General features: G+C 46.3%; 1 protein-coding gene and 1 pseudogene across 1 annotated transcript in view; one reads left to right on the top strand and one right to left on the bottom strand.

Moving 5' to 3' along the window:
- Window positions 1-18222, top strand: part of POLR3B (RNA polymerase III subunit B) — a 943591-nt gene that overhangs the window by 441048 nt on the left and 484321 nt on the right. Inside the window, exon 12 of the mRNA XM_078673925.1 lies at window positions 541-675. Within this exon, the coding sequence (XP_078530051.1) occupies window positions 541-675 (135 nt within the window). The remainder of the gene's footprint in view (window positions 1-540; window positions 676-18222) is intronic.
- On the bottom strand, window positions 2485-3221 carry LOC144812286 (high mobility group protein B3 pseudogene; annotated as a pseudogene).

Below are 18222 nucleotides of genomic sequence, written 5' to 3' on the forward strand. Positions count from 1 at the left end.
CCTTAGTCAATGCTATGGTCAAATTTACCAATCATTTAGTTCTAGCTATTCAGCAGTTAAAGAGATGTAAACTTCACCATATTTAAGGTGTCTGCATGTGGAAAGCCACACAGGTTTAGCATGAGTGCATTACATATCAAAATGTATTCCCCATGGTTCACCTGCAGTTGGACTTTTGGGGACACTTAAATAGAACATCTTATTGTGATTGTATGCATATCTCCTAAGTAACACCAGTTGTTTGCTTTGGATAATTGGATAATTGATGGGCCAATAAATAGCTCATGTTAAGTCAAATTGGTCATGAGATGCTTATGTCCAGGTATTAGTCTACATTGGGTTCATTTTGTGCAAAGCACTTGGATGTAGATGATATTTGGTCAAATGTTTGTACTTGTACAGTAGGTGTCTTCCTTGTTGATCCTCAAAACGTTCCTGCTATTGGGAATATTTATATACCATCCCATTGTATCTACTTTCGCTTACAAAATTAAAAAATGATATAACAGCTGAATTAAACATTTGAATGCTCTATTTTAGGTAAAAGAATTTCATTTTCGTGCAAAGTGTATCTATACAGCTGTAATGGTTCGAAGAGTAATACTCGCACAAGGAGAGCACAAAGTGGACGATAGAGATTATTATGGAAATAAGCGTTTGGAATTGGCAGGGCAGGTAAGTCATCAATTCAATATTGTAATATTAATTTTTTATAACAGGGAATTTTTTTATCCTTTTTTCTTAGGTTAGGAGGAAGATGGGGTTAATACTTCCCGTTAGCATACACCACCAGCATTAAAATTGCTACAGTTAGGCTTTGTCAAAACATTTGTTTTGAAAAGTAGGACACTCTTTCAACATGTGCATCAGGACATCCTACAATGAAAAGTACGTGAAGTATTTTGCTTTTCTCCTCCTAATAAAAATATTTGATTCCTGTAAATAATGTTATTTAAATCAGGTGGCCACCCAGTTGCAGATCATTGTGTTCTCACAGGTCAGGATGTCATGTCAGAAAGTTACTTGTGTTTGTTGATTTGTCAAGGTACAACCATAGATCCAGCCCATTTGTCTTCTAAGTAAAGTATTGAGGACGGGTGTTATCTTCGGCAATAAATAATAGCTGTGAAACCATTTCTTGTCCGTGTAATCACGTTAACAGTTTCACTTTTTTGCCCACTGAAAATCAAAATGCTATTGCTACATACTCTAAGATTGTCTCTATTATTTATTTAGTATTCTTTGTCTTTTTATTTATTTTCCATAATACATAAATGATCAGATTCACTTAATAAGACATAACATACACTTTATAGTTCAGCCTCATTCAAAAACCATTGTAGCTTAAATACGTATTTGTCTCCATGCAGCAATCATTGGCATGTCTCATTCCTGTTATTCCTTAATTAATGGGAAAAAAAGTAATACTGTTTTATTTTGCTACAAAAATATTTCAGCATTTTAAAACAGAAAAAAAACATAACATTGCAATCAAGTACAGAACGCTTTTGGACATTTTCCTGCTCCTGCTCTTCACTTTCATTTAGTGAAGTGATGCGTCAAGAGTTGTATAGTTTAAAAAACTACCCCACTTAACTCAGGGGCGGCTCTATGCTCATGGCGGCCCTGGGCAGGGAGCGTAGGTAGGGGGCCCGGAGGAACCCATGCGCCCTGAAGAGGGGGGAGGTGGGGGGTCAGGGTGTTTGGAAGTGGAACAGAGCCGGAGGCCGCCAAATCCCTGCCAGGGGCCCCAAGCAAATATGTATCCATCCTCAGAAGATTATTATATTAATGATATATATTGGCGTGGCGGCCCCTGGGGTTTGGCGGCCCTGTGCAGGTGCACAGCTTGCACATGTCTAAGGCCGCCCCTGCTTAACTAAAAACAAACTCATACCATGCCAGATGAACCCCTTTTCACAACTAAGAATTGCATCAAAATCCTATCACTATATATAGCAATACAACTTTTATGCTAAACAGACGCTCACTGTAGTGTACATAGATGTACCCTCACAGTTCATGCTTTGGGTCACTATGGCACCATATGGAAGGTACAACCTTCTACAGAAGTACAATATCTTCCCTGAGGCACCAAACAACCCCATGCATGTACCACAAGAACAGGTTTAGTTTATTTTACAGACTACCAATATGTACAGTTTGGAACCCAGGATTTTATAGCAAATAACCATATAGAACAACTTACAAAAAAAAAATGCTTGAAACATTTTTAAATGCTTTGTTACACCAACAGCAAAAGTGCGGAGGTAGGAGATCACTAGCGCGCCTTATTTATTCCCCCACCCTCTCCATTTTAAAAAAGTTTGGAAATATTTACAACTTTGATACAGTTTCAGGATGCTCATACACCCATTTCCACTTAGTAAACCAGTTTCAACTAGAAGAGCATTTTCGAAACTATAAAGAGCATAATCCAATTTTGTAATTAAACTTAATAAGGGCAGTAACTCCATGTTGAGTCTTTTGTAGCAATTCCCCACTATAAGTTATTCACAAACATTTATTCATCATCTTCCTCTTCTTCCTAGTCCTCATCCTCGTCCTCGTCCTCATCTTCTTCATCCTTTTCAACCTTCTTCCGGGCAACAGGCTTTGCAGCTACTTTGGCACCATCAAATTTGCCTTTCGACTTGTAATCTGCAACATCCTTTTCATATTTCTCCTTCAGTTTTCCCGCCTTTATGTTGTACGGTTGTTTTTCGCCATCACTGAGATTATTCCACATCTCACCCAATTTTTTTGCTATGTCCCCAATGGAAATGCCAGGATTTGTAGATTTGATTTTGGGACGGAAATCGGAGCAGAACAGGAAGAAACCAGACGGGGGCCTTTTGGGAGCATTAGGGTCCTCCTTTTTCTTGCATCCCTTGGTTGGGCCACAGTCTTTCATTCCTCTGTCATATCGCACTTTGTCAGCCTTTTCCGGGTCATCAAACTTGGATTTCTCTTTGCCAGGCATGGTCTTCCACCGTTCTGAACACTTCTTGGAAAACTCCGCAAAGTTAACCAGAATTTCGGAGCTCTTCTTTTTGTGCTCGTCGCGGCACGTTTGCACAAAGTAGGCATACACAGACATCTTGCCTTTGGGCTTCTTGGGGTCTCCTTTTGCCATCTTTCTGATCTGTGCTGTTCACTTCGTATTGATAACATAGGGTATACGGCTCGAGCTCTACAACAGCATGGGTCTTCTCCAGCAGCCTCGCGCTAGCTTCAAAGGGCATATCAACCAAACTTTAAATACTTCATCCAAGACAGGACACACGATCCCACATGTAGCTGCATTTCAAAATCATGTTTGTCATAACAGCATATTCCCTATCAAAATATAGCTTACGATTACAGGTCTGAAGTGTATTGATTTCTTCCACCATGTGAAGGGAGGCACTATTTGGCGTCAGACTGAATGTTTGTCAATTACGAGATTCAGAGGGTACTTCTACCTAAAAAGGTTAAACGTGTGTCACAAGTAAGGAAGCTGTCAATATCCATGGCATCCTAGGCTACCTCCTCTCCCACCTTCTCCCACACCCAGTCCTTCCTCAGTACCTCTATGTGAGTGTCCCCCAATGGAGCCACCTCAAATGAGTACTTGGCAGCTTCACTCCCAGCCTCGCCTTGGCCTCTGTGCAGATATCTCCTACTTCGAAGGTGCTTCTGAAGTCGTGTTAGGGTCCTGCCCCCCTTCCATCCGGCTCTTTGGTCACAGACATGTTGGCGCGGTTACATCATCAGGACTGAATTCTTCAAACCTCTTTTCAACTGCTAAAGTTGCATTTAGTTGGAATAAAAACAGGATTATGTCCACGAGACAAAGGTGCCTCAGATGCCTAATTTTACCAGACGAGACCTTCAGGAGTTTACCCTACCTTTTGGGGTCTGATTCAGATGTTTTGACTTTTCTTGTCCAGAACCAAATCATGTGGGGCATGGTGAAAATCTCCTGTTTTGTTTTGTTTTGCTTTGAGTGAATCAGGGGGCTTCTTCCCAGGCATATACTCATTTGAGCTTGCTAGATATCCAGACGCCAAAAATTAAATGTGCTGTATTTTCACATATTTCTCTGCTGCTCATAACATGCTGTAGAATGCATTCTTGCACTCTTTGCAGCACTCCGCATTACATGGTAGCTAGACACTCTCTTTAACATAAAATGACCTTATGCAGTTCCTCTAACATGAAACCAAAGAAGCGACAGAAAATAGCAGTTTCCGTGTGCTTTCTGACGCTAAACCGGAGGCATTGTCCAACTGTCCTGTCTAACAAGTGCTCTAGCTGAGCAGAAAGCCCTCCTTGCTTCATAGAGCACTATTCATTAATTTGGAATACAATATACTGATGTCTGGGGTGCAACAGAGCAGGTGGACTAGTTTTTAAAATGTATGCTGCGATTCTCTGACTACTGGCCTAATGGCATAACGTGTGGTTTACTGTTAGTGACTCACATATACTTATAGAAATATAATATTTAGTAATGTAGATAGGGTCATTGTGTAGGTGTATGAGAACATTTGATTGGACTGTTGCAATATTCGCTTTGTTCTCCAAGTTCTTGATCATTTTTAACATAATTACTCATACATTTACTATTATTGTAAATAATGAGATTATCGAAAAATACCTATACTTCTGTATGTGTAATAATGTCAGGGTCTGGGGAGGGGCAATGTAAAATGAATGCATATAAGACATTGCTGACTGGCCTCTTTAACGCCTAACACTCCCAAACAAATTAGCATCATTCAGAGGGTAGTATGAGAGACACTTGCCAGTTTTTCTTTTCTCTGAAAAGGTTGCAGTTTCCTTTTGAGTGTTATGAAATCTTATTATTATTTTGGACAAGGTGACAGTAGAAGCCTTCTCTTAAAATGTAAAGCAATGTACAATCCCGCAGTCTCTCCGGGTAGGAAATCCAAACGTATTGATTTTACTAGTCACAAGATTTTTGGATCATTCAGTAGTGCACTTAATGGTTTTAATACTACATGTTTCTTGGCAAGATAACACCATACCTGGTGGGAAGTGGCTGGCCTGGCATTCGTTAACCTGCCAGAGTCACATAGAAAGCCGACCTCTGCCCTACTTTAGCACAATATGGCAGCTGTCAAATGAGCAAAGCAAACTGAGCTAGAGACAGTTGATGTGGTCTAACGATATTTGAGTTCAACTGTTGGCACGCCTTTAAGGTAGTCGCTGTTCTGATGGATACTTCTAACTGCATATTCCTCACCTCTAGAATATTGCCAGGGGGTATCTGGAGAGTTTTTCAGCAATGCTTCCCACATGCAGGTAGGTGGCACCAAATGGCTCAGTGGTGACTTTATGTTGAAACCTGTGTCGGGTCGGGGACAATCGATATTTGCCCGGCGGTATTGCCTCTGTGACCCTCTAGTTATTTAATCAATGAAGAGGCAGGCGCTGGAGACTGGAAAGCAGGAAACAAGGTTTTTATTCTCTCCGGAGGAGAACACAGCAAAACGGACAGAAGGTATCGTTCTGAGGTGCTCTAACTTACGTTTTGGGGCATGGCCCCTTATATACAGTGTTTGTGGTTTTTATTACAGTTTACATACATATGATAAAGCTTTGATGTACGAAAAGACATTCCAGGAATCCCCCTTCGGGCCCGTTCCCACACATATCTACAGTAGAAATCCCCACCCTGGTCACAGCAGGTGATGACTATCGCGCAGCTGGATATTCCGCCAATTCATGGAATGCGGGGTACGATCGGATCTCATGGGGTGGGGGGGCTTTGATCAACTCGGGGGTCCTTTGAGGAGGGAAGCTTTCTATTGTACGGGGAGGGGCAAGGGATAGTATCGGCCGAGCTGGGTGTCGGCCTGGGAACGGGGAAGACAAACGGGCACACGGGGAAAAGGGGGTTTGCATCTAAGGGCCGGGGATCATGAAAGGGAAGAAGGGAGGTGTCGCGCTGGGAACAGGATGAGGGCCTGGGGCAGAGCAGCGCCGAAGAGGGGTTTATGATTCAAGGCAGGTGCAAGCAGGGGGGGTGGTCAGCGTGCAGGCTCAGTGAAGGCGAAGGGCTATGTCAGGGGCCAGCGGCATGCAAAAGGGTTCGTTCTGATCGGGGCGTCTTAAAATGGCGGGTGCGCACGACAAAAGTGTGGCATCAGGGGAAGAGGCAAGATGGCGCGGATAATGTTCACCAAAACGTACTAATTTTCAACAGTCCTCCCTTTAACATATTCAAGACATCTTGCTGGTTCATTTTCTACTTGGTTCTATTGCGGTGGGCATGAGAAAGAAAACGGTAGGAACCCTAGATGAAAGAGTTGTAAACAATACATTTTGAGATTTCTAGTTTTTAGGAGCTGGACCTATTGGATAAACTTTGATAAACTTGTTCAGCAGGAAAGTCATAGGAATGTAATACAAAAAACGGTTCTGTAGCGAGAGCAGCAAGTACATATCGTAACGTGAACTGGCAGGTTATTACATATCTCAGATTCGGATTGGAGCAGGATCAATACAATGGCGGCTGGGAGAGAAATGAGGCATAGCAGAAACGGTGATTGAGGATGTCAGATGTTCGAAGTTAACGAGTTCTCATTATTCTTTGTGGTCTTTCGTTGGCGCTGTGGAGCACCGGCGATGGAGCTACGGGTCCAGCTCTATTCTAAGTTCTGCGTTGCAGGGCACGACCCTTTCCTCGCGTTTCTGGTCGGAAAGGTCCCTTTCGCCCTGTGTCCTTTGAGGTGATTGTCAGAAAGTTCAGATGGAAGAAGAGCGTACAAAACAGTCCATAGGGTAGGTCGGAGAAAAAGGGGGATGGAGCAAGGCCAAATTAGGAACAGACTAGGGGAACGAGAGACTTCAGATAGGCGGGCGTGTGACCGAATTCAGAGAGCGGGGACTTGTCGGCAAACACTGGACATCGAGCAGGGGCATCAGGTCGGCCCTTTCTTCTCATGTTGTCGAAAACAGTGCCTCGTCCTGCAGCTCTTTTCTGTCGTGGTCTCGCCTTGGCTAATGTCGCAGGTGTTCCTTAGTCTGCAGTCAGGCCTCGTGCTCCCACATCCGGTCCTTCTCTCCTCCAACAGCAGTACCCTTAAACAAGTTTGAAAAGACAGTCTTTAGAGAATTTGCAGATGAAGATAATCAAAAAGTCTATTTCTCTCCCAGCTCCAGGCAAAGAATGAAAATGCCCGTTATATTAGTGTTCACAACTGGCATATGAATGACCGGTGACGGGCCTGTTGGATCTACTATGACTTTCCTTCACAATTATTTATTACAGTCACGACAGTTCATCTGATGGTGACCCACCTTCGTGAGACGAACCTGGCAAAGATATGCCGTTCTCTAGAGTTTTACATTTACAAAGGGTACTGTGAGTTGTCAACATGGTACTACACAGGCATTTTGCTGAGAGACGAACATGGCTAAACATTTCTTTTCTATCGATGCATCCTGCTTTTCAACTACTACGGGGTTCATTTCGATGATTCACCTTGGACTAGTCAGTTAACCTTGTAAAACATCATTCTGGGTCCTACGTAACTTCCTACGGCCTGAGTACTTAATCAGAAAAGACAGGGGTTTTGTGGGAGACGACTAGGGACATAGAAACTTGTGGTAAGGGCGTAAATCGACCCATCTCTCACAACCGGAAATGAGGGGTAGTTTCATAACTCCCGTTTTTGGGAGGCTGATACAGGGGATGTAACAGGGGTGATCATTTTTCCTGTTTGGGTATTGCGACAAGTCGGGGTGGGGAGGGTCGCGTATTCTGAGGTCCTTTCTTATACCATAGGAGCCGTTGACATGTAGTTCCCTTATTACGGGCCAGATTAGGGAACCTCTGTCGTCTTTCCTGTCCTTTCCCTTACGGCCCAACCTCGGTTCATTGACTTCTAGCGGAAAAGGAGAGGTAATGACGCGGTCTCGGGGTGATTGTATTAAAGACAAGTTTTTGTGCAAATACTGACGGTATTTGAAGCCAATTAGGTGGTGCGCTAGGGGTGGCAGTCTGCCAATTTCGGGGCTAATCGCTCGGAAGAGTGGGAGTGCAAAAATAGAGAGAGAGAGAGAAAGAGAGAGAGAGAGAGAGAGAGAGAGAGAGCGAGAGAGAGAGAGAGAGAGAGAGAGAGAGAGAGAGAGTGCAACGGCAGGCTAAATAGTACACGTGCAATCAGAGAGGGTGGCAGTGTATTCAAGAAAGGCTATTTAGTGCATTACACAGTAAAGGACATTCACGGGTCTGCATTAGAATCTTGTTATCATGCAGTTTGAGCATTAGACAGGGTAGAGGGGACGTGCTTTGAGAAAGGGAAAGAAGAAAGGAGGTACCATTTTGTCGCACTTTCTCGCATTCTCGGTCCTTCGACCAGTTGGGTCAACGCCTCAGTCACACACACACATTCTCTCATAGTTTCGCATCATATGTGACATGGGTTCATTCGTCCGGTCTGGTTTAAGGGTGATCACTTTTTATCAGGTTGTGCTAATTTTTCGGGTTTGTTCGATACGTGAGTAGTTTGCAGGCGTGCTTAGGCACCACCTTGCGGTGCTAGTCTGCTCCGTGTATTAGACATGGCAAGGCTTCGGATCTTCGCCACACCTCGGCTGTAATCTCTGATGTAACCTGCAGAGGGAAGGAAAAAGGGGGTGGGGGAGACAGCATTCGCGCATATTTAAATACATGTATTCAAGAGTCCTTTTTACTCACCTCTTACTCGTCTTCCCTCCTCGGGGCAGAGTCCCCGGGGATATGGTTTCTGGAGTCAGGGGGGGGGGCAGTGTGCCCTTATAGGTCGTGTGCGGGGAAAACGTAAAAAGGAAACCAGAGGTGCCTAGTACGAGGTATCTAGTCAAAAGGATGTATCTCACTATCGGGATCCTTAAACCTCTTTCAACGCTGTGGCGTTCTAAGGTTCTTCGGTTCTTGGGTCAGCTCCGTTCCCTGATACCTTGGAACGTTGTACTTTATAACATTTACACCATTTCATTTTACCCTCCTTTAACATTCCCTCATTTACACCGTTCGTTTTACCCATCCTTGGAAGTCAAGGCCTTCCTCTACGCGAGAGTTCATGGGTCAGTCGCGTACTTTTGAAGGCGGGGTGTCGTGTTGTCGATCCGACCCGTCCTCCAGGGCTGGGCAACCATCTTCTTTTAACCTTAAAGAGAGAGCAGAGTAGGGTGCACAGAAAAGAACTTTCCCACCGATCCCACATTTTTAAAATAAAGCATGCAATACCCGTCCATAGTTTCAAAAAACGTTATTTTGCAAAATCATTTCAGCACGTGGATTATGAGGGTGCGGTCGTATTTGGCCGGTCGTGGCAATGGCTAAAGTGCGTACAGTGGGGGGTGTCGTTTGCAGCAATAAAAACATCGGAAAGTTTTATTCATTCATTTGTAAGAAACTAAAACGTCTATTAATTGGCTGGGGGTTCGGGGGGGCATTTATTTTCATAATTTAGAAGCATAATCATAATAGTTGCAATCAGATTTCCTATATGTATACCGTATGTGTGCGTCGTAGATGAGGTTATACATCAGCTATAAAAAAATATAATACATTGTACATTTGTAATCAGCATTTGTAACGCGATCCTTTCATACTGTTCGTCGAGTGAGCTCTCCTTGTCTTTTCTAGCCAAGTGTACAAAGGATCATATAAAGTCTCAGAACATCAAGTTTATATTAGTGCGAAGGAACACCACGAGGTGTTCGTAAGTTCCGATGGATACCAGCGCCATCTTGGGCGGGGCCGGCTCAGTCCGGAGGCAGCATCAGGGGGAAATGTTCCCATTACTGGCAGTTGGACCAGAGTCCTTTTCGGCAGTTCTAGAATTCATGCTAACAGAGGGAGTGGCAATGTCACGTTTATTTCGTTGGCGATCAAGGCAGCCGTCCCTTACCGGAAACCTGCAGAGGCCGAAGGTTCCGCCGGGGACCTTTGTAGGATCTTCAAGGCTGCGGAGATGCTGTCGGAGATGGGGGGCTCGTGCCCCAGCGGGCAAATGTTTGAGTTATATTGCTGGTCAAAGTTACTCTAGTGGCCGGGGCCCGCCTTCCAGCGGACCCAGACGCCATTTTGAGGCCCTACAGGGGCCACTCTCGTCGAGTTTTGCAAGAGTGGGAGAGATCCTTCGGAGTGAAAGGAAGAGGTCCCTGTTGTGTGAAAGCGGGACGTTCAGCTGGGGTGCAGCTGTGATGCCCCCACCTGGGGGGGGCGAGGGAGACTCGTTCGCGCCGTCTCCTTCTCCCGGTGCACTCCATGCTGTTCTTTTTCATCGCCCCGCATGAAGGTCTCTCCACATCCGGTGTTCCCCAAGTCTTGTGCTCAGTGCTGTGGGAGTATGGCCACCTGTGGCGCGCATTCGGCGCGGCACGAGTATCAGTGCAGTCATTGCTGGTTCGGTGTTCCGAAAATATGGCCACCATTGCACGTTCGGTGCTGCGCAAGTACTGGGGTGCCACCATGGTGTGTTCGGTGCTGTGGAAGTATTGGCACCATCGCCTGACTGGGGGTGTTCGGCGTCGGGCCGGGGGCTGGGAGACCTCCTATCGGTGGAGGTGGGAGAGGCTCGTCCGCGTCGCCTCTCCCTCCCAGCCCAACTTGGACAAATTGTTGTGGAGGTACGTGCAGGACATCCCGCCGTCCAGAGCTGCTGCGGCTGTTACGGAAGGGAAAAGAAAGAGGTGCCTCGTTCTTCTCTGGACATGTGGCGGGACTACCTACAACTGCCCAGGCTGCTGGCTCCTGCCTCTCCTCCGGCTCCCCCATACGTTAAGATTTCCTGACCAAGAGTTGGCAGCGGGGCCCGCCTTATATGGGTTGTCGCTGGTTGGGCGTAGCCGCAACCCTGCCCTACCTTGGAAGGTTCCAGAATGGGGGGGTGAATGTTCTGTTTGACTTTCATTTTCTACAGTTTTACCGTTATTATTCCTTGTTTGTTGTGCTAAATTAAAAGTTCAAGTTCATCAATGGTCTACGGATTTTGTTTTGCCATTTCTTTCTTTCCAGGTTGCTTTTATGCTAAGTTTCTGCTAACAGAGGTCGAGTAACACGGAAACACGTGTAGAGGGATGACGCAGATTCGTACATTACATACACACAAACTCAGACGGGGGACAGTACAAGTACGACATACAAAGACCCAAGACGAATATAAAACAGTTATTGGTCATGATTATCTCTTTCCGTCTGTGAATTTTAAAGCGAGGCTGGGTTCCCGTCTTGACGTTGCCCGACCTAGGAGAACTTGAGCATGCCGCTGAAATTGTCCTGGCGAAATCTGTGCCATCGGGCATAATCAAACGTGGTGGTTCTATCTGGTCTGCCTATGTAAGTCGGGTTCTTCTTTGTCTCGCGCTTTTTCTCGTACTGCCGGTCTGTCGTTCCTGTCGGCCCTTTGCCTTTACTCACGCTCAGTAGAGTCGGGCATTGGGCTTTCCAGTGTCCGACATATCTACAAAAAGCGCATTGGTCTGGCCCTAAGTCTGGTCGTCTTTTGCATAGTGTCGGGGGATAAGTTGTGGGTAGCGGTGTCCTGGGGTTGTCCTGTCGGTATATTTCTCTACTTGGTTTGTCCTCGTCTTTTCTCTGTCGTTGCATAGCCTCTCTGCGCCACATACCGAGACTGTCGAGCATAATAGGCGTAGTCTTATTATTTCGAAGGGCTATTTCTAACGTTTCTATTTTATCAAGGTCAAAGGATCCTGCCAGTGGCCACTGTTTGTCTTGACTTTCTTTGGTATACCTGTGCCACAATTTATTATAGGCTATGGTAACTAATCCATAGTTTATGAACATGTCCTTATTAGGGGTGCCTTCTAGTGGAGCTATATGGTCCACCTCTAATACACGGTCCGGGCTGAACCAATTATCAATCAATGGGGAGAAGACAGACATGACGGCTCGTAACGAGGGACTAATAAGTCAGCAGTGCCTATCTTATCACTAGGTGCAAAGACTAGACAGAATATTCCTATTCTACGTTGTTTGCAGGCAGTGAATACCTCATGAACAAAAATAAAAAAGAGTAACCAAGAACGCGGAACAATCAAGCAATTAATAAATAAATAAATAGGATAGAAAAAGGACAATGGGGAGAGTAAGTAGGGTGCAAAAGTCTGCGTCCTCTACCCTTTCACTAACCGCAAAGAGGAAGCTGTTGTTTCCGGTTTGCAGACAGAGAATCTCCAGAAGACAATCTGTGAACAGTAGTTCGGGGTTAAAGAACCCAGTTAATCAGTGAGGGAGTGGGGAGTCTCCCAATAACCGTTGAGAAATAATAGAGTCAGTGGGGGAGAAAGATAGGCGCGACGGTTACGTTACCTATCCTTCACCGTTTGCAAAAGAGAAGGAGCCTACTGTTTCTCCGTGTGCAGACAGTGAATCTCCAATTAGGTCAAACAAAGAGTAATACTAGTATTTTATAAATAATCAAGCAATCAAACAATCAAGCAATCATTTCGCACCTTGTCGTGATTACACGACCTTACACGGACCATGTGGACAGTTTCTTGTCTTCCGAATCCAGCGCCCGATCGTCCTCTTTTTCTCGTAATTCTCACGGCACTCCTAATGGTCCCCAGTCAGGACCGTAGATCACTCGAGAGAGGTCTGTTCGGAACTAGTGAAGTTCGGATGATCGGCTGCCAGACGAGGGTCTATTGGGCAAGAGCTCTCCCGATCGTTGCAGTCGTTCACTCTGTCGTCGGGACCTCTCCCACTGGATCCACGAGTCCCTGATGGGCCCCACGCTTGGGACGCCAATTGTTGAAACCTGTGTCGGGTCGGGGACAATCGATATTTGCCCGGCGGTATTGCCTCTGTGACCCTCTAGTTATTTAATCAATGAAGAGGCAGGCGCTGGAGACTGGAAAGCAGGAAACAAGGTTTTTATTCTCTCCGGAGGAGAACACAGCAAAACGGACAGAAGGTATCGTTCTGAGGTGCTCTAACTTACGTTTTGGGGCATGGCCCCTTATATACAGTGTTTGTGGTTTTTATTACAGTTTACATACATATGATAAAGCTTTGATGTACGAAAAGACATTCCAGGAATCCCCCTTCGGGCCCGTTCCCACACATATCTACAGTAGAAATCCCCACCCTGGTCACAGCAGGTGATGACTATCGCGCAGCTGGATATTCCGCCAATTCATGGAATGCGGGGTACGATCGGATCTCATGGGGTGGGGGGGCTTTGATCAACTCGGGGGTCCTTTGAGGAGGGAAGCTTTCTATTGTACGGGGAGGGGCAAGGGATAGTATCGGCCGAGCTGGGTGTCGGCCTGGGAACGGGGAAGACAAACGGGCACACGGGGAAAAGGGGGTTTGCATCTAAGGGCCGGGGATCATGAAAGGGAAGAAGGGAGGTGTCGCGCTGGGAACAGGATGAGGGCCTGGGGCAGAGCAGCGCCGAAGAGGGGTTTATGATTCAAGGCAGGTGCAAGCAGGGGGGGTGGTCAGCGTGCAGGCTTAGTGAAGGCGAAGGGCTATGTCAGGGGCCAGCGGCATGCAAAAGGGTTCGTTCTGATCGGGGCGTCTTAAAATGGCGGGTGCGCACGACAAAAGTGTGGCATCAGGGGAAGAGGCAAGATGGCGCGGATAATGTTCACCAAAACGTACTAATTTTCAACATTTATACCACCCCTGATGTGCCACATTTATAAGTGCCACCCCTGTGTGCTGATGTCGGCTCCTTTCTTTCTGCACCCTTTGGTGCAGCCTCACATCTCCACTCTCAACTTTTAGTTTTCCAATGACTCCAAATTTTGTTTCAGAGACATTGTGCAAGGAAATATATCTCCCTTGAAACCTGTATGATTCAACAATTCCGTGACTGCAGGAAGCAGATGTCAGTCATGGACCCACAAGACATGTGCCTCCAGGGGCTTGGGCTGCAGTCACGACTTGAAGTCATACAATATGTGTGCCCTCATGCACCCAAGGCAATTAAGGAGTGGGAGGTGAAGCTTTACATAGCTGAGCATAAGAAGAGGTCTTGTTCGATTCAGAGGCCCACTCCATTCCAAGTCGCTGAAACCATTATCGATCAAAATCATGAGGTCAGTCCAGCACAAAGTCCTGTTACTGATTGAAGCCCTCTGGTAAGTTAAAGTCTAAATCACTCCATTAGTGCAAAATGCCAAGTTGGGCTCCTCCTCATTCCACCGCTCATAGTCTCGCTAGAAACTGCAATGGCATCACTTAGAGGGTTCGGTGATTTTTGACAGAGTATGTCCCGCATTTGGTCCCAGCATGCACTGAATTCACCAGGATGTCGCCGATTCCGCAGGAGACAGAGGCCTTCAATGAAGCAATTCTGAAAGTTTTCCTGATGCTACCAGATCTCTTGCTGCTCCAACCGGATCAAATGAGCCACAGGTGTCCTCAGTTGGGCCTCTGCAGGTGGGCTCTCCCCGAAGCCAACTGCCTGCGAGTAGCCATTCCAGACTCATTCTAGACTTCCACTAGGGGCTCTTATTCCATGCCAGTTCCTTCCATGCCTTGCTGATTCCCCCGGTACCAGATTCAGTTGTGATACACTGATGAAGAGGAGGAGGTAGGCAGTCTGCCCCCTATTACACCAATGAAGGACTGTATTCAGACATTTAAGGAACCAGTGGACTAGTTCCTCACCAGGGACAGAGCTGGTCTTCACACCTGGCCCAACCAACAGAAGAAAGTGCCTCCTTTGCTATATTAGTGTGAAGATGATCATAAGTGCCAGACATGTAATTGCCTACTTTGGAAGCAAAAAACAGTTTATTTACTGAAATTCTACAACCAGATCTAACTTATATCTGAACCACTAAGGCCATTTAAAGAGGTTCTTACAGATATGCTCATATTCACTTGGTCTAGGCCATGTCCATCCCTCGGGTTAGCCAGCCTGTGGCTAGACAGCACAGACCTGTCCCAGTCTTTTTGACAAAACACCCAACACCTTAAAAAGCCTGTGTTGCAGCTGTCCACAAGTGAAGTTAATCCAAAACCTTTTTCTTTGAACCCCTTGGATAGGGAGTCAATGCCCTTGGAAAATAAATGTTTTCCATAGCCAGCATGGCTTTACACTCTAATGCAGTATGCTTTATGGGCACATACACTCTTGCCTAATGGGACAAGGCCAATGAAATCTTTACTGCCCCTCCGCAGGATCTCTAGAGCTCACTGGCCAACAAGAAACAAGATGGACATGATGCAGCAAAATATGTGTTGCGTGGAGGGCTGAACCCAACTAGCTGCAAAGGCTTTGTTATTGCCACTAGAGTAGTGCTTACAAGCTATGCCTGGATGCAATCAACCTGGTTATCCTGGGTATGTCAGAACATAGCTTATGGATATGCCTTTTGATGGATTTAGACTGTTTGGTGAGAAGGTTGACTTGTCTTTTTAGTTTTTTTTTCCTTTTAGATTATTTTATTGGTTTTCAGAAGACAGTTCATAACAATACACAGTGCATGATAAGCAACATACATATCTTAACCCATTAACCAACAATAGCCACTGATTCTTTTTACAATGGGGTGAATTATCGCTCTAATAAAGGAGAGTAGGATATTACAATCTAACATGCCAATATTGCAGTCTATGTAACCTGCCAATTGAGGTACAACTAGCTGTCACCTGTAGCTTGCACCCAGCATGGTCAGAGAAGGTTGACTTGTTGCCCGAGCGATTCAAATGTAGTTGCGCCACAGCTCAGTACTGGGGGTTATTGTCCCCAATCCGATAATTCCACCAGCTATACAGAAAGTTTAGGGGCTATTCTGCAAGTCGAGCTTACCAGCAGTGCTAACTCTCCAAGTTGGTGCAGCAGTAAACACAGCCCTTTCGTGGCAAGGGACAAGATGGCTGCAGAGTATGTTCACACCAGTAAGGACAGCTCTCCTCCAACTTTTCCCCGCCCCGGTGCAGCAGTTTCCAGGCCAACATCAAGGATACAATATTTCCCTCCCTGGTGGTGTCTTGCAAATTGCTTAAAAGGACTACGTACCGACTTACGTTTCATCTCAGCCTCTTTTTCCTCCCACGTCAGAGTAAATTTCGGCAGACCACGTCACTATCTTGGTACTAGAAGCCATGCTCCAAGTTTTATGTTAACAAGTTGAAGTTCCACCTGATCCCGGCGCAGACGATTCCCTTTATAGGGGCTATCCTGAACGTTGTAGTGCTCAATGTCATTCTACCTCTTCAGTGAGTCCAGGCTCAGTCCTTGGTCCTGAGGATGGTTCAGAAGGCTCTTGAGCTCCTGACCTTGTGTTTCCTCCTTGTCCTGTACATTAGGTTTCAATGGGCCAAACACCAAAATTGTGCCTCCAACGCTGTCCAAATCTCACAATAGATGGCTCAGAACCTCGTGCTGGCAGACAGGCCACTCTCCCATTTCCGACCAGATTTCACTGTTATGATGGACACATCACTGATGGGGTGGTGGGGCCAGCTGGGGGAAGTGGAGATCAGAGATCTGTCATCTCCAGCAGAGAGACAGTTCTACATCAACCCTTGAGGAGGTTCATGTGATCCATTTAGCCCTGAAGGCCTTCCTGCTGACCATCAAGGGAAGACTGGTCTAGGTCCTGATGGACAACATGACCTCCATATGGTTCTGTGACATTCAAGGTGGGGCTTTGTCCAGGATCCAGTGCCAGGAAGCACTAAGTTTCTGGAGGTACTTGATCAGAAGATGTTTCTGGTAGCCAGCCACCTAGTGAGGTCCCTGAACTCCAGAGCAGACGAACTGAGCATAAATCCATTGGCAGACCACAAGTGGCATATCAATACCATGGTGCAACATGGAATCTTGGATCACTGGGATGTGTCCTGGCTATATCGGTTTGTCGCCTTCAAATGTGCAATGTTGAATTTCCTCCAAAGAGGTAATTGGGAGACACTTTCAGTCTGGAATGGACATGGTTTTTTTTGTTCGTGCTCACACCACTGTCCCTCTTGTGTGAATTCTGAGAAAGTCAGGTCAGACCAGACCCAGTTCATCTTAAAGCCCCAGGCTGGGGAAGGAGAGGGTTGCGCCAAGAGCTCCTGAGTAATTTACCATCCAATCTGACTGCCTATTCAGAGCACCGAATATCTCAGCAGGAGTGGGAGGGTCCTGCACCCACATTTGCGCAATCTACAGTTCCATATGTGGAGATGGAGCTGCGACAGCTATATTAGTTTGTCTTTCTGCTAGGGTGGGAGATGTTATTTTTGTACATAGACGCCCATCTGCAAAGTATATGCAGACCCTCCAAGATGTCGCGATTTGCAAAAAATTACGAAATCGACAATTTTGTAAAAATGCAGTGATTTTTACAAATTTGACGGCGAAATCCAGACCCCCCTTCTATTGGCCCGGTGGCTCTCGCCACAGGTCCAATAGGAGGGTCCTCACAGCAGGCAGGTGAGGTGGTGTATATTTGCTCTCCTCACCTGCCTTGCTGTGCTGTTCCCTCCCATTTTCTAAGGACTGCTCACCTCACCGTTGGCCAGGTAAGGATTTGGAAGCTGTTTGGGGGGGGGGGGGGCGCCGCGTGCCCAGTGTGTGGCGGACCCTGGGGCCATTGCTTTTGGGGCCTTTTGCATTGTAGCCAATGGGAAAAATGGTAGTGACAGATCGAGTTGTGTGGAACCCAAGGAGGGTAAAGGTGATGCGAATTCCAGGACAAAGCCACAACAGTACAGTCAGTTCAAGTTTGCCTGGCCTGTGGATCCTGGGTGCAGAGTTGTCCTGGCTGTTCGTGGTGCTGAATGGGAGCAGAAGGAGAGCTGCTTTTATCGCTTACTCGTGCTGCGGGGGAACAGAGTGCAACATCTCAACAACGGGCCGCTGCTGATGTCAGATGAAAGTTGTATGGAGTTCCCTCAATGCAGCGTCGAGTGAAGAGATCAGTTGCCGGACTGGCGACCAACAAGCCGGTGCAGCGGTAAGTACAGCAGATCGGTACTTTGACATCCGGTGGTCTCGGGGAACACAGTAGTTGGCTGAAATGTCATGGAGGGCAGTACTACAGTTTCCACAATGCACTAGACGATCTGGATTTGGGCTATCCCTCAGAGGGCTGATGGCCAGCGATTCTTTGGATTCAAAGTGTTGGTTTACCTGCAAATTGTGGGGGGCTAGTGTCACTAGTACAGGGGAGTCTGAAGTTGCTTCTGGCTCTTAGAGGCGTCCCTCTGTCTGGGCGAACCAATCCTTAGCCTATGAAAAGCCTTGA

Source organism: Lissotriton helveticus, chromosome 1_1, assembly GCF_964261635.1.
Source record: "Lissotriton helveticus chromosome 1_1, aLisHel1.1, whole genome shotgun sequence".
Classification (NCBI taxonomy): domain Eukaryota; kingdom Metazoa; phylum Chordata; class Amphibia; order Caudata; family Salamandridae; genus Lissotriton; species Lissotriton helveticus.